Source organism: Heliangelus exortis, chromosome 2, assembly GCF_036169615.1.
Source record: "Heliangelus exortis chromosome 2, bHelExo1.hap1, whole genome shotgun sequence".
Lineage (NCBI taxonomy): Eukaryota > Metazoa > Chordata > Aves > Apodiformes > Trochilidae > Heliangelus > Heliangelus exortis.
This window is the reverse complement of record NC_092423.1, coordinates 6379109-6406120: the sequence shown is the minus strand read 5'-3', so window position 1 is coordinate 6406120 and position 27012 is coordinate 6379109. Positions and strand designations below refer to the sequence as shown.

The 27012-nt window shown below is 40.7% G+C and overlaps 1 protein-coding gene across 7 annotated transcripts in view; it reads right to left on the bottom strand.

Moving 5' to 3' along the window:
• LOC139792019 (sodium channel protein type 5 subunit alpha-like) overlaps nt 1–27012 on the bottom strand; it is a 213132-nt gene that overhangs the window by 51463 nt on the left and 134657 nt on the right. For 6 of the 7 annotated variants that reach the window (XM_071734645.1, XM_071734641.1, XM_071734647.1 and 3 more), the window contains 2 exons: nt 20618–21088; nt 6020–6166 (listed from right to left, as the gene is read on the bottom strand). In XM_071734645.1, the coding sequence (XP_071590746.1) occupies nt 6020–6166; nt 20618–21088 (618 nt within the window). The remainder of the gene's footprint in view (nt 1–6019; nt 6167–20617; nt 21089–27012) is intronic. The other variant, XM_071734646.1, reaches the window with a different exon arrangement.

The window sequence follows — 27012 nt, the reverse complement described above, 5'->3', positions numbered from 1 at the left end:
TGAAATCCTTCATCATAAAATGGGGACAAGGATAGTCCTGCTCCCTGAAGCACTGGTTATCTTATCTATATAGAGCAGGAACTTTCAAGTAGATCTGCATAAAAATTTATGGTGAATATATTATAAAAAAATACAGTCTTATTGGCTATGCAAAAAAAAAAAAAAAAAAAAAGAGTTAAATATAGCAAAGAAACTTGATAGAAATCTTATGCCATAGCTGGAATCTTGGCTGAATTTGCTATTAAAAGAGATATGATACATGATTAAATATGTCACCCAAATACAAACCAGAAATTTAATTTCAGGTTAAAACTTTATTTTGACAGGGTCAACATATTTTCTTTGGATAAAAACAAGTTTATTTTTTTCCCCAATATTTTATTTTACTAGTCAAAATCAACCATGCCTATTTTGTGTTAATCCAACATTACATTTTACTTGATTATTCAGTTTGGACATTAAAGAGAAAGATCTAATATTTGCCAGCCCTGCTCACAGATTTTTTGTGACCGTATTAGAGCAGCATCTGGCACAAGGTGGCAACAGCAAAACTGGTATCTTACATGGGGAATATCAATTCAAAATAGACATAAGCAGAAGTCAGGGGGGTTATTTGTAAACTGTCTTATTCTTTTCTCTGAGCACCTACTGAAATAATTTTGTGCTTTATCTTGCAATAATATTGTCTCCATTAAAAAAAATTGAGGGCAATAATACTTACCCATGCTTTTAAACAACCTGTGAAGTAGTTATGAGATGGCACATGGACATAAAATATTTTCATGAGGATGATGATGATGGAGTTAGAGAATAGGTACAGCTCTATATATTTATTATTAATATGGAAATGGATGCTTTGTTTTCCAGTATACACAGTCAGTGCAAAATTTATAGCTGAATTCAGATAAATGCTCAACTGAGGGTGAAATATTCAAGATTGAACACTCCAGAGATGTTTGCAAGAGCGGATGGAAGCTACTTGTTTGCAATTAGCTGCAGCATCCAGAAGGTCATAGTCTTGGCTAAGGTTCTTAATGCTCTACTCAAAAGGACTGCAAACAATCAAGAAAATACCTTTTAAAAGGAGAGTCAGAACAGAAAACTCAGGTTGAAGACAGGAATAAAGCTTCTAAAAAAATCTATATTCAGAATGCAGCTGTCATACAGAGCCCATTTTCTACAGACTACCAACAGTATACGATGGTAGGAAAAAGTCATACCAAGTTTTAGCAGAGTCAGAACTTTCTGATATTGTTCATTAGGGAATGCATTTAGTCATTACCTGTTCTGCTACTATGACATCAAAACATGTATCACCAAAATTGTCCTAAATCGTATACAGCCGTAGGGTGTAGAAAATAGGGGTTCCAATGAGAGAAGAAGCTTTGTTGGATATAATTCTTAACCAACAGACAGAAATAAAAGAAAACTGGGAGAACAATGTCAGCTCAACAGCACTGTCAATGACAACACTGTATTTTAGGTTAGGAAATGCTCAGACTACAATATGGTGCAATTATAATAGATGACAAGGAAACCATCTTAAAAAGTCAAGAATCATTTGTCAGGAGTTATTTATCAAAAGGAGTTTTCAGGAAATGTTAGAATCCATCAGCATCAAAGGGAGGTGGAAAACATGCAAGACAAAATAGACAGGATGTCTTCTGAAAAGCCTCCAAAAAGAGGCAGAGAACACAGATTCAGAAAACACTTGACAAAGGATTGAGGGGATGAACTGGGACTAGGAAAAGAAGGAACCATAGGTATGTGAGAGGAGGGAAAGATTAGGAAAGTTTGCAGGAAAACAAGCAAAGGTTACTCTTTGCCAGAAAGATTAAAGGAATTAGGAAGGTTTTCATGAACTCAGTAATGGAAAGAAAAGAACTAGGGACATAATAACAATTGACGGGGGAGATGTAGCTAATCAAAACTCAGTTGCCTAAGAAAACAAACTCTTTTTAAAAGATCCAAAAAAAGGGATCAATAAAAAGAGGGGGAGAAGCCCGTTAGTATTAAGAGAAATTTAAGCAGAGAAGTCTCTAGAAAGCCTGAAACATATGCAAATCAGCAGATCCAGGCAAGGCACTTTATGGGCCATAAAGGGATCCAATACATTAAGTTAACACACCATTAGCAATCGATAGTGAATGCTCATGGAAAACTGCAACCAGCCCAGGAGAGCAGCAATCAGTCAACACAGTACTGAGCTTAGAGAAGAGGAAAAGGGAATAATCATGGGAATCACAGATCACTAAACTCTCACTGTAGCTCGTGATTAAAGTAAATTAAATGAAGACTAAGAGAAAAATGCAGAGTGATTTCTCAAGTGAGATGTCATAGAGATGTAAAGGCATTCAGGTGGCTCCCCTGTCTGCTAAAGGAACTGTGAACAAAGGAGGACAAAAGGTGGCAAAAAAGATGATTACAGAATTTCCTCTTTCTTTCTTGGAAATAGTGAGTGGGGGAGGTGAACCAGGCAGAGACAATGGGCTCTATCAAATGCCCCTTTGGGATCTCCAACCAAAAACTAATGAAGCAGAGGGTAGTTTTCAATGGGTTTCTGAGTGGAGTGGCTGTTTTGAGCACCTGGACAGGGCTTCCACATCCAACTCTTGTTTCTGCAACAGTGATGAATTGATCTGAGTGGGTTTTTCAAGAGGCTTTTAGCACTGAGACTCTGAAGTCTCCCAGAAAGCTGCATTTGTTCAAGGCTTAACTCTTATCTCCCTTCCCCTCTTGTTTACCTCTGAAGATCACAGCTGTAATCTACCAAATTGACATATAATATATAAGCCTTAGGGAAATATTTGGATGTGTATTATAGAAAAGAGTACTTTTAAAATAAATAGTAATTGGTTTGGATTCCCCCATTTCTGTGTGGAGAAAAGCCATCCTAAGGACCCAAAAATAATGCAAAATGTCTTAAGAGGAGAAGTGTAGGCATGAGAGCCAGCAATATCTTCACTGAAGATAGAGAAGAGGTACTCACTTTTGTAATCCTCATGTTAAACAATAACATTGAACTGAGGAGAGTGAGACCATGGAAGCAGAAAGGAAAATAGAAGTGAAGCATGGGCAGAAAATAGCATGAGACTTGACTCAGAAAATGCAAATTCAGGGGACATTTAAATGGAAACCCAGGAAAATTGTAACCCCAAATTACCTGGAGTAATATTAAAAAAACTAGATGTGATTTTGTGGTGGGAGATAACAATGCAAAAAAACCCACATGAAAGCATCATGTCTAGGTAATTAAATACTATTTCCTCTCTTCATGGTTATGTGGAAATTGTACTTGGAATATTGTACTTACTTCTTGGCAAAAAATGTCCAAAAACCAAACAACAGAAAGAATTGAAGAGAAAGATTAAAAAAAGTTAGATTAAGGGGACAGAGATACACATTTACAAGAAATAATGGAAGAACAATCATGTGAATTTAGGGGTTAAGCTAAAGACAAAAGGAGACTAGCAAAAGGCCTATTAAATTAAGTTCTATTAATTCATAAAAAGAGAATGACAGATAAAATTGCTAAAACAGAATAATGAAATGGTACTTTGAAAGTAAAAAATAAAAGGGGGGTGGATGCCTAGGTTATCAGGCAATATACCCAGCCATGAGATTTTCTTTCTAAGCAAGTGAATTGTTCCTTCTTGCAAATGAAGAAATCTAAGTTCCCTGATACATTAAAAAGAAGATTACACAAAGCTGTACAAAGTATTTTATGGGGCAGTGTTTTGGCAGAGAAATCAACCAGTTAGGTCTCTGAGGTCTTATCTGCCTGCGACATCAATTATTTTCTTTCTATCGTGTCTTTCTGATGATTTATATAGGATGAATTTTTAATAAGATTATGTATTCTTTAATGTCATCAACAGTGTTTCATTCAGAACGCCTTCAATTCTTCCTCCTCTTGACTCAATCACTGGAAGCTCTGCCTCTTGGGCATATCAAACCTGTTCCTGCCTTTATTTGGCTAGTTGCAAGTTCTTGGGACATTCATCAAAAAGATGATTAGAATGTCCTTGTGTGCCAGCACAAAGATTACTTCTGAATAGGAAGACTCTAAGTATGTAACGTCCACGCAAGATCTGGCCTTCAAAAATAGCATCCTTTGGGCTTTGCTCTTTTATGCTGGCATTCACAGCCTCATGTGAACTTCCGTTTGATTTCAAGTCATCCCTGGATTATTGCCATATTCCTCCACCTCTTTCTAAGCAGCTGCAAATAGAATCAATTATGCCCTGCTATAGAAAGGTGACATTTGTGTCCCAGGACCCTTGAAAGTTGAGGGAGGAAATGGGACTTATTTCTTTATCACAATGTTACTGAATATATCAAGGGCTAGAATGTTCCTGTTTTATCATGACATTTCGTTATAGCACTAAATAGGACATGGTTTTCCAGACTCCATGTAAGGACCGTGTGGTTTATTTAACTCAAAAAGACATTTAAGCATAAAGAATATCTAGTACCCTAAAAGAAAAATTCCTGGAACAGTCTTCTAATTCCCCCTAGTTATAATGTTTTGTCTAAGTATTTTAAAATTTGGGGTTTCTTTGGTAAAACATATATTATTTTTCTCCTGAGACTGAGATAAAAAATATTCAAGTCTTCTTCCTTTATATTTCAGGACTCACTCTTTCTGAAGATGAAGTTCAATATGTCAAGAAGTATTCTGGCAAGGAGCATTTCTCCTTACAGAAATGCTCCATGCCTAGAGGATTTCTGGTTTCTGTGAGTGGAATTTATCTCACCTAAGTGTACAACTCATTTCGTTACCCTGGGCTCCTATTATACTCAATAGAGAGAAACAAGCAATTTCAGAAGATGATTCATCTGACCTAATTTAAATGCTGATTTCATTTTGGAGATGGGACACATTTAGCTAACTACATTGGCTCTCATTGACTATGAAGGGGCTTCAGATGACAAGTTCAGATGCAGGTTCATTTAGTTCAGTAAATTTTGCCCCATTTGATAATATGAATCAACAGGTCTGGAGAGGATGAGCTCTGGCTCTGTGATAGGTCTCTTCCCTGTTGTCCTGTCAAATTTTCTCTGTGAGATTGCTCCTGCTGGGGACAAATTTGCCAGCACTTTTCCAGCAGAACTGGGAAATGTACAATGCGTGTTGATATTATGTTATCCTTTCCCATTCATTAATTCAGTCCCAAAACCCCACCACTGCTTCCATTCTCAAGGAGCTACGGAGCTCATCAAACTCCCGGGACATCACCCAAACCCTCTAGCTCTTGATTTCAAAGAGAGAAATCCACCACTCTTTAATAATAAAGGCAATGTTACATCAATAAAATGGTAAATCTGAATGGGAAAAAAATCTAGTAAGTAAACAAGTAGGATATAGGGAATTTCAAGCCTGGAGTCACTTAGTGTACAGTACAAAGATAGGTAATTTTGGTTTGCATCTTTAGAAGAACAACATAACCCTACAAACTGAAAATAAATGTGTGTACATGTTGAGAAGCAATATGTGAGCTACATTTGTATGAACATCAGCTTAATGATACCAAAGCTTATTATTCAGTTAGTATCTTCATGTCAGCTTCTTAAACTGTTGCACCTTTCCTGGCTCTATGGACTAAGAGGAAAAGAAGTAGTAATCTGCTACAGATAGCAGATGCCCTCCAGTGAACTCCAGGTACAGATCTGCCAAGTAATCAGATGCTGTTCTTAGAGCCACTTTTCAGTGGGCAAAGACACAAGTAGTTGCTCCTAAAAGAAGACAGTAACATTATAGATAACTTTGTGGGTTTTTTCAAAGCCTCTTAGAATCCCATCTTAATTTATAAAGCACATTTTCCAAGCTTTCCAATTATTTTTACAACAAAATCCCCTCTTTTCTTCACTAAGGCTCTGATACCTACCACGTGCTATCCCACCACTTGACAAACATATTTTTAACAAGCCACAGATCCCACATACATCAGTGACATGCACTATGGAGCTGGTGCAATGCATTGCATGCAGTATCAGGCAGGAAATTTGTTTCTGTTACCTCTTTTTGCCCTACTGGAGGTGGTGGCTCAGCCTTCAACTGCTTATCCACGTGCAACTCACTTAACTCTTCACAAATCTCAGAATTCTGACTCCGACCTCCTGGGCTTTGGCAACGCTGCCCCCTCAGCTGCAGCTGCTTTTCCTGCTGGAAATAATTCTAGGTGGGTTTATTTTCTTTTTCTTTGATAGCATGCTTATTTCTTAAGGAGAACTGCCCAGAGAGAAGAGAAAATAGCCTGGACTACACGTGTCAGGGGATGACATCTTTAGGCAAAATGGTGAGGAACAAGGTAACACAAGCTTATGCTGTAACTTTTGAGCTTTAGCAATTGGATATGTCAAGTTATATGGCTGTAGAAAATAGACATAAAAATAGACCAATTTTAAAATTTTTAAAAAAATTTTTAGCTGTCATTTCTAGGACGAGAGGAAAAACCCTTGCAATCTCCATTTTGAGACTAGATTTTGAGACACAAGTTTCCTCCAGCAATCCAAGGGGCACAGAAAGCTGCTTGCAGTTCAGTCAGATAACAGAGGGGTGCACTCTGAAGTCACAGCAATCCTCGGTGTTACAGCTGGAGAGAAGTATGAGTACAACATCCAACACCTGTGCTAGGAGTCAGCTTCCAACAGTGTGGAAAGACCCAGAGAAGACAAGATACACATTGAATGGGAGAAACAGGCAGATTTCTCAGAAAAGAGATAAAAGCAGTTGTGGAAAACCTGCAAGTAAACACATAAACATATGCAGTTCCTATTCAGCAAAGTGCTTAAGACTACTTTGCACCCACTGATGCCAACGGGACTCAACCACAGGTTGAAAGGAGAGCACATCCTTAAGAACTTCACTAAAAACATTGACATTGGAATGGACATTGGAATTGGAGCAATAATTCCTTTTTCTGCAAATGTGTCTGACTAGCCCCAGTGCTTGCTTGTATGAATGGTGCCATTAAATCCAGCCACTCCTTCCTGGGGTGATAATTGCTGCTGCTGAGGTCTCTGGAAGTGCCCCCAGGACTAATGGCAGAAGAAAGCATGCTTGTAAGGTTGGCCCCTACAGCTGGAGGCCCAGGTTCTGCCCTGGTCTAAATCAATGTCAGTTGATCGATTCACCTAAGAGAGGGATTTCTCTGAAAACTCCATAGCTCATCACAGCACTACCATCATTCATGCCATTACTAAGGCTGCTACTAAAATATTAATTCAGCTCTAGCCAGTTTCAAAGGGTTGTGCTGAATTGCTTACAGAAGGACTTCCATGCTGAGAAAAAAATTACAAGCGTAACAGGATTTCAACAGTAATTATTTAAACCTATTTCTCTTTCACTTGTCCACCATTTTTTCCCTTGGCTTGACTGACATTTGATGTTATTCATGTATTAAGTGAGTTTTCCTTCCCCTGGGAGCTGCAGCCTACCTGCTTCAGTTCCAAAGCCACATCACCACAGGAACTCCTTCATGAGGTGCCAGGAGCAGAAAAACACTTTATTCCAAATATAACTATCTGAAGGAACAGATGACACAAAGGAAGCAGTTGGTTAAGCAAATTGCTCCCTGTATAAATACTTTTGGACTGTCAGGCTTGTACCAGTCCTTTCAAATGTCGTTCTGTGTTTGTAGCAAATTAATTTAAAATCATATTACTTGTTTCCTGCTTCGGAGGGCATGTGGTCTAAAATATATTCTACCCTTAATAAATTAAATTACGCATGTTCAAGCCTGTACCCTCTGCATAAGAATGTATTACATACAATTTCTAGGCACGGTTCAGCACTGATCTTCACAGGTCAGAGATTGCTCCATAATCACCGAGTTACAGTGCTGTCCCTGTCAAAAAGCAGCAATCTTTAAGGCACATCTGTGGAAGCAGTGTAATATTCAAAGGAAAGGTAACGTGGAAGGCACAGTATGCACAAGTAAGGCACTCAGCCATAAAAAGGGTTTTTTTAATGCAATGTGCATACAGCCTAATGCCGAGTAATCTTAATGGCGTGATATTGGTTATAGCAGTAAACCAACAGAAACAATTGTTTCATGTTAGAAGTGCAATGCAATCTGAGGTGACATCTCAAGTTCATTTATGCAGAAAGGTTGTGCACTCAGATTCATCAGAAACTGTGCAGTGCTGTCGCAGATGAGAGTGGGAGGTCTTAAGGTCACGGAAAGAGTAACTGACAAAAAGTATCAGGAAAAGGTGATTTTCAGTGCAGGTTTATAAAAGCATGACTTAACAGAATTTGATGTCAAAGTTCACTCTGTCACTTACTATGTAGAAGGGGCATGTAGGGTTTGGAAACAGATGGGAGTGATTTATACAGAGATCAAGGGTAATGATTAATACAGGGATAGGGGAAACTCAGTTGGGAATGGGCTGGAGTGGTTCCCACAGGAATTAGAGAATAGATGGTGTATATAAAAGGGTGTGTAACAATCTGACTAATGCATAAATTGTTAAGCAAATTATTGCACTAAGCTAGAGTCAAATGACAAACTTACACCAATTCTCTATTTACTAAACCCTCTGTGTGGTACCAAGGCCTGACAACACATTCATAGAGACTGAATTTCACTCTCATAGGATGCAGCAGTCTCATTTCCAGCACACAGCACCTAAGGATCCGCACAGAGCTGTCTGGGGAAAGATGCCCTTGGTTTATGCTGTTTAACTTTGGACTATTTGGTTTTGTTCTGATTCCAGATGATTGGTTCTGGCAGCAACTGCAGGTTTATCTCCGGTAAAGCTCCCCACCGTGGGTGGTTTACATAATTTGTTTTTAATTTTTGTATCAAGTGCCGTGTTGCCAAGGCAATACACATTATGTTAATATTTATTGATTCAGTTGTGTTCATAATTTATAAAGTAAAACCATTCAGCAATATAAAAAAAAAAAAAAAAAGTGTATGCAAACAGAGGCTTGGGAGCCCAGGAGACCTCAGATCCTTTAGAGCATAAACCAAAAGTTTGCTCACCTCAGCCCTCATCTGGGCCCTAAAAAAGAGCTCTGGGCCTCATCTCAGCCCTCATCTGGGCCCTCATCTGGGCCCTCTAAAGGAGTGAATTGCCAACACCATACAGATAATCAGCACATGGAGGAGGGAGAAGCCAGTGATGCTCCCTTGCATGCTGCAGGTCAGTTGTACCACCAGAAAAACAGCAACTGGATTGAAAATAGAGCATAATCTGGGTGACATCTCAAGTGTGTTTGTGCATGGACCCACATACTTGTTTGCTGACACAAATAAACACAAAGGCTCCACACTGCCTCTGAAAAGCACAGATCAGCTAATTGTTTCAGGCTCAAATGGGGATTAGTGCAAATGCCTCTCCTTTGGAAAGAAGACTTGCTGTTGGCAAAACAAGACAAATACCTGTCACCAGCAGGGATTCGCTTTATTCCTTCCCCATGGAAATACTGGGTTGTTTTTTTTTTCCATCCTGTGTAAATAGATTTAGAAAGAAGATCCCAGGAGCTGCCTTTCAGATGGTGATCAGCTCAAATGGGTTTTTCTGATGCTTCACTCACTTTCTGGATCATGACCCAGGCTCCTAGCATTTGTTCCCTGATTCCCTGACCACGGCCTTTATGGGAAAGATGCGCAAAGAATTCGATAGCAGCAATCTTCCTCTCCCAAGCAAGCAGGGAAGACAAAAATGGGAATTAACTCTGGAGCCCTTCCCATTTGCAACTGTCACTGCAGAGCCAGAAGTGAAGGATGAAGGCTGTGAGAGGATCAGATTGATTTAACATCTTTTATAAGGTGTACAGGGTATCCCCTGTCTCTGGTGGAACAGTGCAAATGGAAACTGCTCTTTGCTCAGGCCATGGTGCAATGGGAAGCTTCAGTCCTATGCATCTTCTCTCCCCACTACCAGGCTCACTTGTCCCTCTGCCTCCTCAATGACCAATTTTGAGACATTAATGGGATTTAATGGATGTCCAGGCCCTGCTGGCACTTTCCGGGCATTAGATGGTCAGGAAATTTTCAGATGCAGACTCAGAGCTGTGGAGGTTTGTGTGGGCCCCCTCATAAAAGTCTGCACACACTTTGCTATACAGGTGGGACTCTACCAAGGGATACTGCCCCTCAGAGGGAGGATCAGCAGCAGGTGAGGATGCTGGCAACAGAAATATTCCTGCTTTAGCCTTTCCTATAGGACTGACACTATGAAACTGAGCCTCCTTGAGCAATGCACATCAGCAATTCGCACTTTAATAAATGACAGCATATTTTAACCTGCAAAGCTTCCTATAGCAACTTTTCAGATACCAGAGTAGGAGTCTGAGGGGTTTTTAACATTTAGCAAACTCAGTCCCTCAGTGTGACATAGTTACAAGAGGACTGTTCACTCTGTAAAGTAATTGTTGATGTTTGTGTTCCTCTTTGCAGACAGATACAGGTTTCATAAAATTACTGTGCATGGTAGCACTTGGCATCCTTTCTCAGCAACAGTTTGTGTCTAGTAACTGGCACCCTTCCTCTGCAAAGGAGCCAAGAAGTAAATGATTGTGAAAACCAAAGTGTTTATATCCTACCTCCACATAAGAGGAGAAGCAAGCAGATTGCAGCGTGGCTGAAATAGAGTGAGCTTGCATTGCTGCCTGGGTGGCTCCTGTTTGGTGTGTAAAGCAAACAGGAGACTACAGTCTGCAGAGCTGTCAGGCTGACAACTCTCAGCTATGCTGCACTCAGTCTTTCTGAAATACCTTGAAAAAGCTGAGCTCAAATGGGAAAGAAATAAATGACCACAAACTGGGGAAATGAATTGTGGGTTCCTATTACCAGAGCAGATTATTTATGACCTTCATTCTCCCCTGCCACAAAGAAATGTAAATCCTTGTAGCACCAGTAAAACCAGTGGATCTGTCTTTCTTCACATTTAGCACAAGAAGCAAAATCACCAAATACATCAGAAAAATCCCCTTGCTTTCTTAATATGAGAAGGGAAAGATTAATATCACTTATTCTGCTAGGAATAAAAGAGGGCTGGTGTGGAGCTGTCAGTTTTAAGCGTGCACATTCGAGAATTTCTCTACCCTGGTTTGATGAATTGCTTCTGTAAAGCAGCATTGCTACTACTCAGTTTAATGAGAAATCAGAGGAAAACCTGGAGTGATACCACACCACAATGCTGGGATCACAGCTAGGACACAGAGAGGACTCGTGCTACCTTATTTTGCCATACAAGTGCAGTTTCTGAGCAGAGTACAGTGTTTACCATCATGCTGTGATGCATATGAATTCTGACTTTAAAACACACACAGTTTAAAAGCTGGAAATTCCTCAGAGAGGGTATGAAAACAGGAAAAGGAAAGTCTAAACTTGATTATTTGGGACTAGTCATCCCTGTTCTCCATCCTACACCACCTGGTCCATTATTCCACTTCAGAAGAAACAACCAGACATCAGGCTTGCTTAACAGACTGATTTTTGCTCAGTTTTTCAGCCCTTATTTACCCCACCAAGTCTTTTCTCTTTCTGTGCATCTATGCAAAAGTCTGAAACAATCTAGTGCAAAGGAAGAAGTAAAATACCAAGTTAGAAGGTGCTGCTTGTATTTGCCTTATAAATACATCTAGATTTTTCTTCTTTTCTTTCATGATCCAGTCTTTATAAGGACCCTGTTTATTAAAATCCAGATCACTAACACATGCACACAGAAGAAAAACATCAGTAAATCAGGTTAAATGCAACAGACTCCAAATTCAGAAAAAGCACAGACCTGTGTCCCAGCTCCCAGGTAGATGAAATTATGACCCCAGATAGGATATTCACAGACCCCAAGGGAGTTTCTAATGGAGCTGTTGTCTGTCAGACTTAAGGTCATTGTAGCCTGAAGTTACACCTATGTAGCTGACCACAGAACGTGTCCTCCTGGGTACCTAAGAAACACGTTTTTTTCCCTGAAAGTAATGGGGTATTTTGAAGAAAACTTCAATACTTCTCCTAAGCAAGTAGAAAACTAAGTACTGCTCCTTTGAGTACTTAGCTAGATAAAAGTACCAGAATCTGGCCCTTAAATTTTATAATGGCCAAGGCTAACACTGGCCAGAAACCCCAGATTCTCAGCAGAGGCTGTTAATGGCAAAATTTCCCCTGGAACCAGCCTGCTTTGGTATTCTTTTCTCATTTTGAATAAAGGTGAACTAAAGCTTTGCCAGACAGACACATCACAGTCACTAACTGCTGGTCTCTGCACAAGCACTGGATGCTTTGCCAGACATCATCCCTGAAGAAGGGAAACAGTAGTTCAGCAGTGCTTCTTCTTGGAGAAATCCAGAACATTTCAAGTGTCCAAACTTTGGCAGCAGAGGAACAAGGTGTGTTATTTCTAGTTGCTTCTGCCTTGTAGGCTGAAGATTTTTTCTCATACTGGGCAGCAAAATGCTGCCCATAATAAAACACAGATTCATTATTCCAGGAGTTGACTCTTAAAATTAGTCTAAGTGAGAGACCTTGGCAAAAAGATGTAGTGCCAAAGTTAATTTAGCCTGTTATCAATTCAATAGGCTTAAATAGGCAGCGAAAGTGTTTCATAAGTGTTCATTGTACAGAGTTCAAGCTAATACCTTCTGCTAAATTGCATTTTGAAGTTTAATCACACTCTGTGTTTCTTTTGGTAATTAGGATCTCTCCATAGTATAATACGAAGAACTCAAACTAATGGCCTCCTCTGATGGAAGTTTAAATTTTGTAAGTTTGCCTCAAAGTATAGTGAGTGGGGGCTGCCTGAAATAACCTGCAACCTTTCACCCAAAGGAAGGATTCTTATTTGGATCACTAAGGAAGGATCACATTATTACAGGCAGTAGAAACAAAATAACCATTATTTTACATTTTGTTATTTTGGACCATAATTAATGGACATAATTTCAATACCATGACACAAGCATACAGGAGCTGTCAGGGAACTGGCCGCTGTTCATTTTGTCCAAAAAAATGTTAAATGTCGGCATTTTCTTTACCAAAGGGAGAAACTGTGAGAAATGCTCATTTCTGGGTAGCATTTTGCTCCAGGGAGGGATATGGATACTGGGAAATGGCACCCAGTAGGCTGTGACTGACATGTAGTCCACGGTCTGGGCACTTGTCCAAATGCATGTTGTCAAGTCTGCTATGCCTGATATCAGTTCCCTCAATGCCAGTCTCTTTTTCTGCCTGTTTTTTATTATTAGTTAGTTAGTTAGTTATTTTTCTTCTTTCTCTTTTCAATCAGGTCCCTGTGTTTCCTGCACCTTAGGCATTATGCTGTGGACAAATATATTTCCCTGCCACTGAATAAGCATCCTAAAAACCTTTGTTTGCTGTGTGACTGCTCAAATCACGTCAGCAGAGACCTGATACAGAGTCTTCTCCTTCTGCCTCATCGTAATGAAACAAAATAAACACAAATATTTTTTTGGTAGGTAAATGGAAAGATGAAGACATTTAAACCTGGATAAAAATATTAGAATCTGACCCTTAAAATTCAGAATGGGTAAGTCTAAGGCTGGCTCGAAAACACAGATGCTCCGTAGAGGCTGCTAACAGTAAAAACTGCTCTGAAAGCAGCCTGTCCTGGTATTTTCTTTCATTTTGCATAAAGGTGAAGTAAAACTTTGCCAAACAGACATCATCACAATCACTAAGTGTGGTTTTGAATCTGCTGCTGTGATATACAATCATTTTCCTTTTTCTTATGGCCTTGCTGCTTGTCTTCTCAAGATAATAAATAACAGAATTACTCTGCTTCATTGCTAAAAAAATTTTAAAAATAATTGAGTTCTATGCAATTTTCAAGAAATGCAAAGCAAAACATACAGTTTAAAAAGTGAGATACCCAGGCAAATCATGTTTCCAACAGCAAGGAGAAAGCCCTGTTATCTTGCTGAATGAACAGTAAAATATGGGCCCAAATAAAACTGACAGAAAAATGCTGTAAGATTTTTTTGCGTGCTGCATGCATGTGTTTGCTCTCCTGTCACTGAGAACTGGGGAATCGTCAACAGGATCCAAAGGTATTTTATCCAGTTGCACTAAAAGAAACCCCAAACCATGTCCCACAGACTGGAACTTAAAACAGGCAGAATATAAATAGCGTTTGAAAGGTCATTACGGTTCCTGACAATAAAGTCTATTTCCTGCAGTAAAAGGCTGGAATTAATGTACCTGTCAAATAAACACACGACTTGGTACCCCTGATTTACAGATGTTAGAATTATTAGCAGCATAAGACATTGTCACAAACAATTTTATATCAAAATCTTTATGCACTGGCATTTTTATAGCAATTCTCAATAGTTTCAGCTTACACTACAGAACCATTTCAGTCTCAGGAGCAGCTCTGCGATGCACAGAAATTACACAGTAAAATTTCCACTGTATACAAAGGGAACAGATGTGTGAGCATGTCCAGGTGCAGATGGTGAACTCTCTGTTACCTGAGACATTTCTTTCTTTTCTGTGTCTGACAAATGATGCATCATATCTAACATGCACTTCAAGGCTCTGTGCAGAAATTATTGGTTGAAGGCTTTGACTCAGTGTTATGAGAAAGCTAAAACATCATCACCCAAATGGCTGTCTTTGACCTCAAAATGATGAATCTCTCACTGGCAGAAACACATAAAAAAAGAAAAAAAAGCCATCAGAAACAATTTCACCTTATTGAGTGAATTACAATAAGCCACTAGTTCTGAAATAAACGTGAGGAAGAAGAGAATAAAAGCTTGGGATTTTGATCTAGTCCAGGACAATAAAGAAACCACCACTGAACAGAGATTGTGGTGGCAACTGTGTCATTGAGGTGTACAGAGGCAGTTACTCATCTTGAACGAGAGAAAAATTTGGGTTGCAAAACACCTTTAAGAACATCAAGTCCAACCATTAACCCTGCACTACCAAGTTCATCACTAATCCATGTCCCTAAGCACCACATCTAAAGTCTGGAAAACTGCTTTTCCTAGGAGATGGTTTGGTGGAGCCCAGACACAGGTACACACAAGGGGAGAACTGTTTCCTTCTCTCAGACAACATTCCCTGCCAGGTGATGGGAAGGTGAGCCCTAGCATGCCACAGCAACAACTCACTGTTATTTAAAGTTTTCCACTGCCAAGGATAAGGCCTGGGGAAGAGGATGCCCTCCACCAGCCCTCCACCAGTTTGCAGTCTCAGGATGGCACAAACCAGCAGTGGTGCAAGCTGGGACCAGGTTACCGTGCAGGGCAAGGCAGTGGTAAAGAAAAGGGGTGAAGAAAGCCACAAAACCTCCATCCTGGCAGCAGGCAGCCAGCACTTTCCATATGACCCAATTAGCCACTCCATTGGAACAAATCAGTGCAGGCAGTTTCTGCAGACAGGCAGGCAAGGGCTGCTGGTGGGGCACGGGGATGCACGGGAAGGTACAAAGGTGTTCTCCCCATGGAAAGCTGCATCCCCACCAGGCTGGGCTGCTGAACAGGGAGAAAAGGTGAGAGGCTTTTTCAGACTCCTGTGGCCAAGAGCCACTTGCCACTGAAGGTTGGACCATCTTGTCAGTGGCACAGATCAAGCTGAGGGAGTAGTTGGGGTGAAGGAGGACATGTAGCAATCAAATCTAAGAAGAAAGCCGTAACAACCCAGTTGGGTTGAATCAAACAACAAGAAGAGAGTAGAGACATTTCTTTAGGTTGAACTAATAAAATGTCCTGACTCATCAGTGCAAAAAAGGATCCAGGTAGTGTGCAGAAAGACCTGAACATCACTGAAGTCTGGGGTAATGGGAACAAGAGAAAATTCAACAACATAAGTGCAGAACACCATATTATAGGGACTTAATGGGACACCCAGAGTTATCCATTTGGAACCTCCTTTTAGTTTATTATTCACAGAATTCCTCTGAACCACAAATTGATGTCACTGTGAAACAGGCACATACCTTTCTGGGCTACAGCTGAGGGAACCCTGAAGGTTAAGCAATACCAAAATTTTGAAGATTTAAGCTTTGGACTTAAATATCTAATGCAAACAGTACAAACTGCTCTGATGCCTGAAACTTTCAATGTAATTAAACTTCAGGTAAGTTCTTGTAGGGTTGATCTCCTAGAATTGTCCCATCATCTTACTGTCCCCCATAACCTGTTTTTTACTCCTTTGGGAGACTGAAAGTTGATATCACCTATGAAAAGATGGGACTATAAGCAATTTTAAGACACTCTACTGAGGTTCAAGAAAATAATTTTACAGTCTAAGGATTTAGGAAACCAAAATATGAACCCAATGTGAACCCAAAAGAAATTTGAGATGTGACAAGCATGTTGCTTTGGTGCTGCTGAGCTTTTGGGAGCTTTTCTTCTGGTAGAAATATTTAGAAAAACATATCTCAAAGGCAGACTAAAATGGATGACAGTTTTCATGTACCAGAAGCTTATTTGGACACTATGAGTGGTGTATGCCTGGGTGGATGATATTTTTGTTGTGATTGTTCTTGTTCCTATTATAAAGGTTAAAGTTCTCATCAAATCTTGAAAAAGTCTTGAGGACTAATAGGGCAAAGCTTCCCCAGCACTGAGCAGGGCAAGGAAGAGGTTAGGTAAAGACTTTAGCAAAAACATTGTGGTGACTGGCATCAACACACATGCCACACAATAAAGATGAATTAATGAATTTCAAAGTGGTCCTTTCTCACTCCTCTTTTGTCAACTTCTTGCACTGCTGCTGACTTTTTACTGTTCAGCTTTTCTTCCTGATCCTTTCACCACACATGTGGGCTACAGGCATGTGTCTCCTGCCTCCCTGAGCCTTCAGAGCATCTTACTTGTATCTCAGTAATCAAAGGAGATTTAGAAGCTATCAGGTTACCTTGCTCCTTCGAAACCTTCTCAGTGACAATGCCACAAATTGGTGGCTCTCAGGAAGATGGCTGCTGCCAGTGTAAGCTTTGATAATAGAAATGGTAACTGAAATTTAAACTTATGACATTTCTACTACTCAGAGGAAAATGTGCCATCACAGAAGGGTTTCTCATCATCTGAAATTTCAAATTGCTGTGTATTACACTGTGGGGACCATTTTTCAGAGCCGCAAAGACTTATGTTAAAGTAGCTTTCTGACTTTCTGGGAAGAGCCTGGCACTGGTACAGGAGCTGGAAACTGAGCTGATCAGCACCCTAATATACCCAACCAGAATCAACAACTTTGTTCTTCTCCTTGAGACCAGCCTCCCTTTAGCCTCTCCATCATGATGGATGGCTCAGAACTCATGTCAATGGGATGCCCAATGAACAGAAAATAGTCCAGGATCTCCAACTGACAAAGGAAGCATAAAGGATGTGTAAGGATTGTGTAGATTTACCTAGCCGTGTACTTCAGAGGCTTTTATACATATAGTCCCTGCTCATGCAACTCCTTTTGAATTTTCTCCCATTCTATTGCACCAAAATCTACATGCATGAGTAAGGCAAGTTCTGGTAATGTTTTCAAAGGGCTGCTGGATTCCAGGTCAGCCAAACCTCAAGTGAAGCAGGGTAATTATCTTCTCCTGAGAAGTAAATATACATACACGTTCTCTTTGTACATGCTAAAATATTTAAATATGTAAAAATATGGATCATAATTAGGGGAAAGTTAGACTGTTTAGCATGCCCTTGGTAGTTTTCTTTCCTTTCTGTATGATGCCCTCCTCACAAAAAGATACTTCACCATAATTGTGCCCTTTCAGGGCAGTCGTCATGTAAATTTTGTTCTTGTTCAGTTTGTTCTTCCCTTGTGAGCTCTGCCATGGTTATGGTGGCCATCCTGGAGGGAAGGATTTATTCCCCAGAGTCTCACAGAGCTGCCTTTGATACAGAAGTTAGTAAGCTGTAATGCTCACAACTCTAAATCCAGGGAACTGGGATTTCATCCTGACTTCCAGGTGCTGTAGTATCTTCTGTAGTAACCTATATTTTGATGCTGCTCCAGTGATCATTTCTTTGGAATGGGCACCATTAAAAATTACAGATCTTTGAATCAATCAGGATCTGCTTTCTCGTGGCTCTGCTCCTTACAGACATTTACAACTGAAAAAATTTTCTTAGGTTGCTGCAGGAAAGAAAATGCAAATCTTATTACACAATTACAATTTCTGCTGTTGAGCTTTTTCCTATTTTTGTTTCTTCATTATGCCCATGTATTTTGTGTCTTCGAGTTGGAAGCCCCTCACATGCACACGTTTTCCACTCTAGAAATCTGACAAAACTGCTGGATATCTGAACTTATTTCTTGTTTGGACCTTTTGGGCAGCAGACCCCTCAGGCTTGTGGAGAAAGTTCAAACCCCATTGATCAGGGCTGTGCACAGAGGAATAGCAGTGAGCTGCAGCAGCTGTTTGTCAAAGGCTGGAAAACACTAATGACAAAGCTAATTATTACATTTCTCAACTCCATCCCTTCTATTTCATGCACACACTAGCAGAGAAATCTATTATTGCACTACAATCCTCACATCTTGGGGTAATGTGACAATGTTACTCTAATTTCATGAAAAGTTACAGTGTGAAAAGAGCATTTTGGTTTGGTTCTCCTGCTGAGTTTTGTTTCCTTCTATTTTGTTTTGGAATACTTGAAGTTTGTATTATTTATGATAATTTTCAATATTACTGAAATTATTAGAAGAAGTTTTCTTAATATTTTCTGGTCAACTTTCATTCATAATGTTCTACTTCACTAAAATGCCTATTTTTCTATGTAAGTGCTCTCCCTTATGACTCTAATAGATCTCACTAAAGGTCTAATTTCACATTTACTTCCTCTACATCATAAAATGGATGGCTACCTCTTCTGCCTACTAATACACACATCAGCACTTAGATAGACACACTGTGCAGCTAAATAAAAATCAACATTTCTATGCTTCTAAGGCACAGGAAGATGTAAAAATCCCAAACCCTCCACAAGATCTAAAAATCCCAAACCTTACACAGCTGTGCTGCAGTTTAGCTTGCAATTGTGAACATTGTTATTTATCTTGAGGAAGGTGGGATAAGATGATGCAGCACACACACATGTGCACATAAACTCACACACACATAATTCCAGACTTCATAGATGCCTGTGTGCAAAGTTTCAACAAACCTTTGCTTTGCATTGTGAAGGAAAAATCTGAGAGATTTTAAGGTTGTTACCCTCTGTCAAATATAGCAGAAAGATGTGGATATCTTTAAAGGCCAAAAGGAAAAAAAACCAACACTAAAACTGAACCAAAATTCCTGAATTAAGCACATTTACACACTATTAAATGCATTTGTATTGGTCAGTATTTGCAGATTGGCTAATATGAAGAAACTCAACTACTGTATTCATAATTCACTCTTCAAGTGTACTCTGATTGTAGATTTAACTAATGCAAAGCTTGGAATAGAAAAGGACTTCAAAATAAAAAATAGATATTTTCTGTGCTGCCCACACTGCTCCACAGTATTCCCTAAAAAAAAAAAATACAGAAAATTCCTTAGAAGTCTTTATTTTCAGAAATTTCAGATTTCTTTGTTGTTGTTTTTAGCTAGGTGTCTGTCTGGACAGTGGGGTTTGATGATAAAGTTTTCTGACCCCTTGGCCTTTTGGTCCCAAAGGGAATGCTCAGTGTGCAAGACTTGCTGGTGAGTGGATGCACCAACACTGTAAAGATTTCCACAACGAAGCAGGAAAAATTAATGTTTAGCAGCCAGTTTGTTCTTTCTAAGGACAGCCCTTCTCTAAAGACAGTTTTGCTTCAAACATTCTTCCCCTCAACCAGAAGACTTGGCATCCCTTCTGGCAGCTGGATCCAATACCTGAGCTTTGATCCAGGTCCTGCTGAACTCTGCAGGTCCCAACCAGCATCAGAGGATGCTGGATCAAGGCTGGAGTGTCTGGCAAATATTAACTAGCTATGGCATGGAGCCAAGAGATAAAGCTGGTAGAAAGGGGAGGGGGCAACAAGAGAGAAAAAAAAGGATTACCATAAGTACTTTCCATTTTCATTTTTCACCAACATTTTGAACCACACAGAACTTTTTAACCTTTACTATGAACACTCTTGAAGAAGATGAAAATCTGAAGTGTCACAACACAGAAGAGGTAAATAACTATTTTTCCTGTTTGAATACATAAAACTTCGTATCCTCTTACTTCCTCTTGTGCTTTGTCATATCAGCCTCTGCCTCATATTTTTAAGAGAACAACCTGGCCCTTGCCTCTTGCTGCACAAATCAACCCATGCCATTGCCCATTTTTGCACAGAGAAAATCCCCTGTTGCAGTCAGAAGATGTAAGATTTGTTCTGTAACATTCCCATGATTCAGCTGAAACAAATAACAATAAATAATAAAGAACAAAAACAAAACCCAAACCAAAACAAATAGCTTCCTGTGTGAGAAAGTGTTTAGTTGTTCTGGTTAGAAGAATCAGTCTAGGCAAACATGAAGAATACAAAGGGAACACTGCTTGTTGGAGACTGAATTTTGCTCTTAGATATGCACGTGTAACTTCTTCTGAAGTTAACAACATAAAAACATATCAAGGGCAGGATTAGGTCATAGGACATTTGCATCATGAGCCATGGATCCAGATCAAGGCCATCTTAATAACCAGCAACTAGCAAACATTTTGGTTGCCTACCTGATCCATTTCCGTGAAGGTGCTCTGCTCCTCATCTTCCTCCTCGATATCAGACTCTCCCACAGCAATAGGTACACAAATGGACAGGTCAGGATTGGTCATAAAATCATCATTGTCCGTAATTCCTAGGTGTTTCTCCCCATTTTTATTCATCCCATCCTCAGCGTGGTTCTCTTTGTAATTCTCCATGTCTTTGCCAAGCTCAGCAGTTGTGTGACTGTTCACACAATTGTTAAGGGCACCTGTAGTCTGGGCTGCAAGTTTCATCATTGCCTTCTTTTCAGCTGTTGTCTTGGGGTGCCGGAGGACATTGCAGCAAAAATTCCACAGGGTGTGTTTCATGTACTGGAGACCCCTGTGGATCCGAGCAAAAGCGAGCTGCAGGTTGTTCATCTCCCCATCCTCATCGGGTGCTGAAAGGTTGTCAGCACTGAAGGAGCTGAGCAGCAAGGCAAGGAACAGGTTGAGCACCTGAAAAGAATAAAGTTTGAAAGGAAATCAATGGCCTTTAATTGTGGAGGACAATGGTTTGGTTCTGGAAGCTGGAGGGTCTGAGTCTCATCTCATCTGTGCTGCCATAACACCACCTGTGTTTGTGGAACTCCTTCTATTTATAGGTGGTTTCAACAGAAGAAGGAGGTCTGCAGACATTTCTGAGCACATTAATTTTAGGTCCGTAGACAAGAACACACTCTGACAGTCCCTTTCCCCTTGCAACATCCTAAAGTGTGGTAAAGAAAAGGCAAAGCTCAGAGACAGATTACGTGATAAAATTTTCATTGGAATCTATATCACGTAAATGTTCTCCTAAGTGGTGGCATGATGAATTTCCTGTAATTGCCAGTTTTCCATCTTGGAGAAAATAATTAATTATAATGGTAATTAACATTCAGAAAGGTACTGCTTCCATGTAGATAAAGACATGGGAAGAATGTTTATGGACCTCTTTGTTTTTTACTCAGTGTAAGTATATTTACACTGAGTATTTATATTTCATACATTCATGCATAACATATAGAGACCTGGACAAGCTCAAGAAGTGGGCCCACGTGAACCTCATGAGGTCTGGCAAGGCCAAGAGCAAGGTCCTACATCTGGTATCAGTACAGGTCAAGGGATGAAAGGATTGAGAACAGCCCTGTGGAGAAGGACTTGAGGGTGCATGAAAAGCTGGACATGAGCTGGTAATGTGAGCTTGCATCCCAGAAATCCAACTGTGTCCTGGGCTGTACCAAAAGCAGCAGGGCCAGCAGGTGGAGGGAGGTGATTCTCATCCTCTACTCCTCTCTCATGAGACCCCACCTGGAGTACCATGTCCCCAACACAAGAAGGACATGGAGCTCTTGGAGCAAGTCCAGAGGAGGCCACAAAGATGATCAGAGGGCTGGAGGACCTCTCCTAGGAAGAAAGTCTGAGAGAGTTGGGGTTGTTCAGTGTGGAGAAGGTGCTGGGGGGATGTTGCTGCAACCTTTCAGTACCTGAAAGGTGGCTATAACATAGACAGGGACAGACTTTTTAATAGGGCCTATTGCAACAGGACAAGGCATAATGGTTTTAAATGAAAGGAGGGGAGGCTTAGACTAGATATAAGGACGAAATAGTTTACAGTGAGGGTGGTGAGACACTGGCATGGGATGCCCAGAAAGGTGGGAGATGCCCCATCCCTTGAAACATTCAAGGACAGGTTGGATGGGGCTCTGATCAACCCAATCTAGTTTGGTATGTCCTTGCCCACTGCAGGGGGCTTGGACTAGATGACCTTTAAAAGCCCCTTCCAATACAAACCATTTTACCATTCTATGATAGTAATATACATATACATGGGACTTAATCGAAATAGTACATTTGGAAACATTCCAAACATTTTTATGTGTTTTCACAGATAATTTTGATTTAAACATGCTCTGGGCCATGAAAAAAATCTATCCTGACTGTGAATAAACATCTAAGAGGTCACAGAGTTTCAAACCCTTTTCCCTCCAGGCAAAAACAAGCCATCAAAACCAGGATCAATGGGATCCTGGTCAAATCTGACCAAAGCTCACCCTCAAAATAAGTTTGGTCCTGGAAATAAAAGTATTTGAAGATTTTTACAGATGCATGAGAAGACTGAAACTGATCTGGAATCTAGGCTTCCTCTTGTTCTGCAGCTTCAGAACTGTCTGGCTTTCTTGGTAGTGCCCAGCAAGATTAGACACAAATGAAAAAAACCTCCAGTTATATAAAATAAATAAAACCAGCTTCTTCTCAAAGGCTATTCTCAATAATATATCTTGCAGCCTGATCATCAGCTGCTGTGTATGGGTCATCACACCTGCTCGTGATCTGAGAAGACTGAATTAGAACTTTCATGCTGGAATGACATGGGCAGAGGGTCAGACTGGAGGTAGATACCTGGGAGGATGGAAATGGCACAAGGATGGCACTAACCAACATCAGCTGTAATGTTTTTACTCAGAATAAACTAGAACCAAATTGCCTGGCATCAACTCCCCTGCTGCCTCTACCAGGCATGTGGGTGCCAGTTCTCTGGCACTTCAAGGAAGAGACCAATGCTGCAGCACTTCTGCTGTTTTAGCAATAAAATGGATTTTATGAAGATATTTTCTCTGTGATCTCTTAATGCCACCAGAAACACTTGTAAGGCCCCCGGCTTATGCCTTTCTGATAGTATTTTAAATTGATAAAATCTGCTAGCCCAAAACAAACAATATAAACAGTACTGAGCCATTGAGACACACAAGGTTTTGCTATAATCCACACCTCCCCCCCCAGCCCCTGCCCTGTTCTACCTTATTTCAAATATTCAGAATACATGAACTGGAATTTTGAAAACTAGCCCAGTCTTAATCACTCCGGTGACTGCATTTGAAGTGTCCTGTCAGGACTGTTTTGTAAAGTACTCTTTGCAATCACTGTGATTATAAACGAAAGCAGTTGGTGGCACAGCAGATGCCCACGTCCATTATGAACTACTGAATAAACTATTGTTGCACGGAGCACTACCCTGCTCTGAAGTAAAGTGAGATTAAAGCTAATTGTTTCTGAGCTGGCCCATCATACTGGAGTGTCACTGACAGCTTGTGTGGGTCTCCTCTTAATCACTGTGGTGGGTCTGGTATCAATCAATCTTTCATTTCATATCCCACTCAGAGGTATTGCAAGTGATGTGGTCTGATAGGTAGCTGAAAACCAGAGGCCTGGAGAGACTGCCAAGCAGATGGGAGCCCATCAGTGATGGAGGCACAGGGAGAACCACTTTAACAGTTTTCAACTGAGTTTGATAGAAGTATAGATTCTCAGAGATAACCACATCTCTACATGTGCCCTGAAGTTAAGCATGTAGAGAACAGACACTGCCCAGGTCACCAGCACAGAGCTTGGAACAAGCCACAGCATGTGTTTTCTTCCCGGTGGCTACTTAGGGACGTGGGAAGGAGCTGGAGAAAGGGAGGGAATAAAGAAATTCAGAATGAAAATATTCTGGTCTTCAGATGTTCAATTCAGTTACTTTTACAGGGGTGTCCACTACTCTTTGATGTTACCTGAGACATCTGCACCAGACCTGCAGGAGATACGTATCCTCCCAGATCTCCAGCAGGAGTGTGAGGGGGTATTGCAGCAGGCAACAGACTGGTGGCATTTAGGGAATTCAATCCCTAAAGATGGCAGCTGCCTCCACACTCAAACACCACAGCTTCAGGGTCTAATGAGATCTTTAAGCCCCATCTGAATGAAAACAAATTCATAATGTAGACAATGGAGCCTGATCAAATGCTGGTGACCATGTTAGGACTGCATGCAGCAGCCAATAAATAGTCATCTAGTCAACTGGCCTTACGCCCAAGTCATCCTGAGACAACCAGCTGGCATGACACACTGTTATGGCAGAGCTTTGTCTAGTTTGAGGCCAGGATGGCATTAGACAAAACTTAGTCAAGTTCTAGGTCTTTGCAGGCTGTAGTGGTAGCCCAGACATCTTCGCTATCCATCAATAGTGAAGGTGCCTCCATGGAGGCACCTAGAGTTTTTCTGAAGCTGAATTTCTTCCCATTCTTCATTAATTCTGCTGTTCACAGAAAAATTTGTTTGAAATGCCATATTTTACTTTTTCATAATTATTTAAGATGTCAAACTGCAGTTATGTAAGCCTTTGCAGATATACCCGCAGGTGTCTATAATAGGTGGTAACATTCCTAGTGTTGTTATTTACCAGGGATTATTAGGGCAATGTTTTTTGCTTCCCAGAAAGGCAGGTGACATTTTGCACAAAAAAATATTTGCACTTCATGCTTTTAGACAAAAATAAATCTCAACTATAACTGCCTCCTTCCTTTATGAGCAGGTAACCTCAGAGGTGTATTGCTGGGCATTCAAACAGAGTGAACTGCAGTACAAGCACTTTCTGTTTGCTTATCCCCCCCATTTCACTGTACACTGCATTTTTCCAGAAAAATATATGCTCAACCCATGACACACCACATTTCCTGTAAAAGGCTGCTAATAATATCCAGTCCTCCTGGTTGCTAATGCAATGCTTTCAGTTGAAGTAAAAGCAAACTAAAGACATTCAGTTCCCAAAAGCAGTGGCAGGTTTGTCTGTCCATGTGGATCCTCTTCAAAAGAAATCTGCTTTCCAGTGACATTGATCAGCCAGTCCCTGAAAGCAGGTCACTTTTTTGGTCTTTGAGGTTAGGAATGAAATGACAGATGCACTCAAAGAAACCCCAACTCCTTTAGCATAACAACGTTAAGCATTCACCCTCATGAGAACACAGCCTGCTTCCATGGGTTGCTTCCCTTGTTAGTGCCTTTCCACAGCCTGTAACTGTAGTTATCCCATTGTAAGGCACAAAGGATGAGATTCATCCAGCCTTAAGGACAGGTGCCTCCCAGAGGCACCTGGAGGACTCTGCCTGGGATGCCTGTAGATGATGGGAGCAGTTTGGCATCACAGGAGGTACTGAAGAGCTGAAGTCACCTCCACCTCTGGTGGTGCCGGTTGCTGTTTAGGCAACTGCAGTCTTGGCAGTTCAGTCTATCACAAACAGCTGAAAGGTAGGGCTCTTAGCAATGAAGACCAAGTAACTCACACAGAATTATAGAGTATCTCCAGTTGTAAGGGACCCATAAGGATCATCGAGTCCAACTCTGTGCTCCTTGCAGAACTACATAAAACTAAATGATATGACTAAAGGTGTCATCCATGACTTGTCAAACCCAGCCAAGTATCCAGGAGGTCCTTTTTCATGTCAATCTGGTACTCCATGTCCCAGGCCAGTATTGGCCAACCTTTATAACCAGGCAACCTTTACCAGATGAGAGGAGAGCATGGGATGCTTCAGCCCATCCTGAGCAGAACTGCAGCATGAAGGTAGCAGGCCAGGTATTGCACAGTGCTGCACCAATTCTACAGTCGCAGCAAGTGAAGAGCAGAGAGGCATGAAGCTGTGAAGCTAATTCCTAGCTCCCCTAGCTCCCCCTCGTTCCCTCAGCTCAGCAAGCTGCTGAGAGGACTAGGCAGGGGCTCTTGGTGAAGGCAGGGAAACACATCCCCTGCCACGGTGGGCTGCAGTCTGAGTGCCTCAGCTCCATCATCTCCTTTTGTTTTGGCCATCAAGGTAGAAAAACAGACAGTGTAATTTCAGATGACACTTTCTGATTAAACCCTCTTCAAAAATACCTGTCTGCAAACTCGGTTGCTGAAATTTAAATACTTCTGAAGCAAAGGCATGTGGCTACTTCCATGTTTCTCTTCCATTCTTGTATTTACCTTGACTTGGCAAAACTGGAATGATATAAATATTTACGTATTTAACCTTCTACCTGTCATTCAGTCACTGTCCAGGCTCTACAATTCCCCTGCACTCCTGTGAATTGATCCAGCAATGTGTTTGCTGCACTGCACTCTCAGTGGAGTCATTCACTGTCCTGAAGACAGGCTGAAAACCAACTGCAAAGTCTAAGTATGTAACTTGGAAGATTTTAAATAATTTTGTATTTAATTTGGCTTGGAAGGAGGATGATGTTCTCCAGAAGTTCAACAGCAGTACCATCATCCCCACTGCTGGTGATGAAGAAAAGTTCAGGGAAACTATAAGGGACCTGCATCACCTTAGGGTGCTTCCCTGTGGAAGAGGAGCCAGTTAAACAGGTTTATCTGTAACAACAGGGTGAAGAGCATGTCCTATCAGTCAATTCCATTATGCAAAAAAGAAAGCGATTAAAAAAAAAATGTATTGCTGTGGGAGCACGTTGTCATTTCTGTCACTCAGCTGCACAGAAAAGCCCAGGCAGAGCAGCATGGGAACGTACCTGCTGGGATCATCAAATATGTACCCAATGCTTTCTTGTGGATAAAACAGGACCCATAAACGTCAAGTTATTCAAACCCA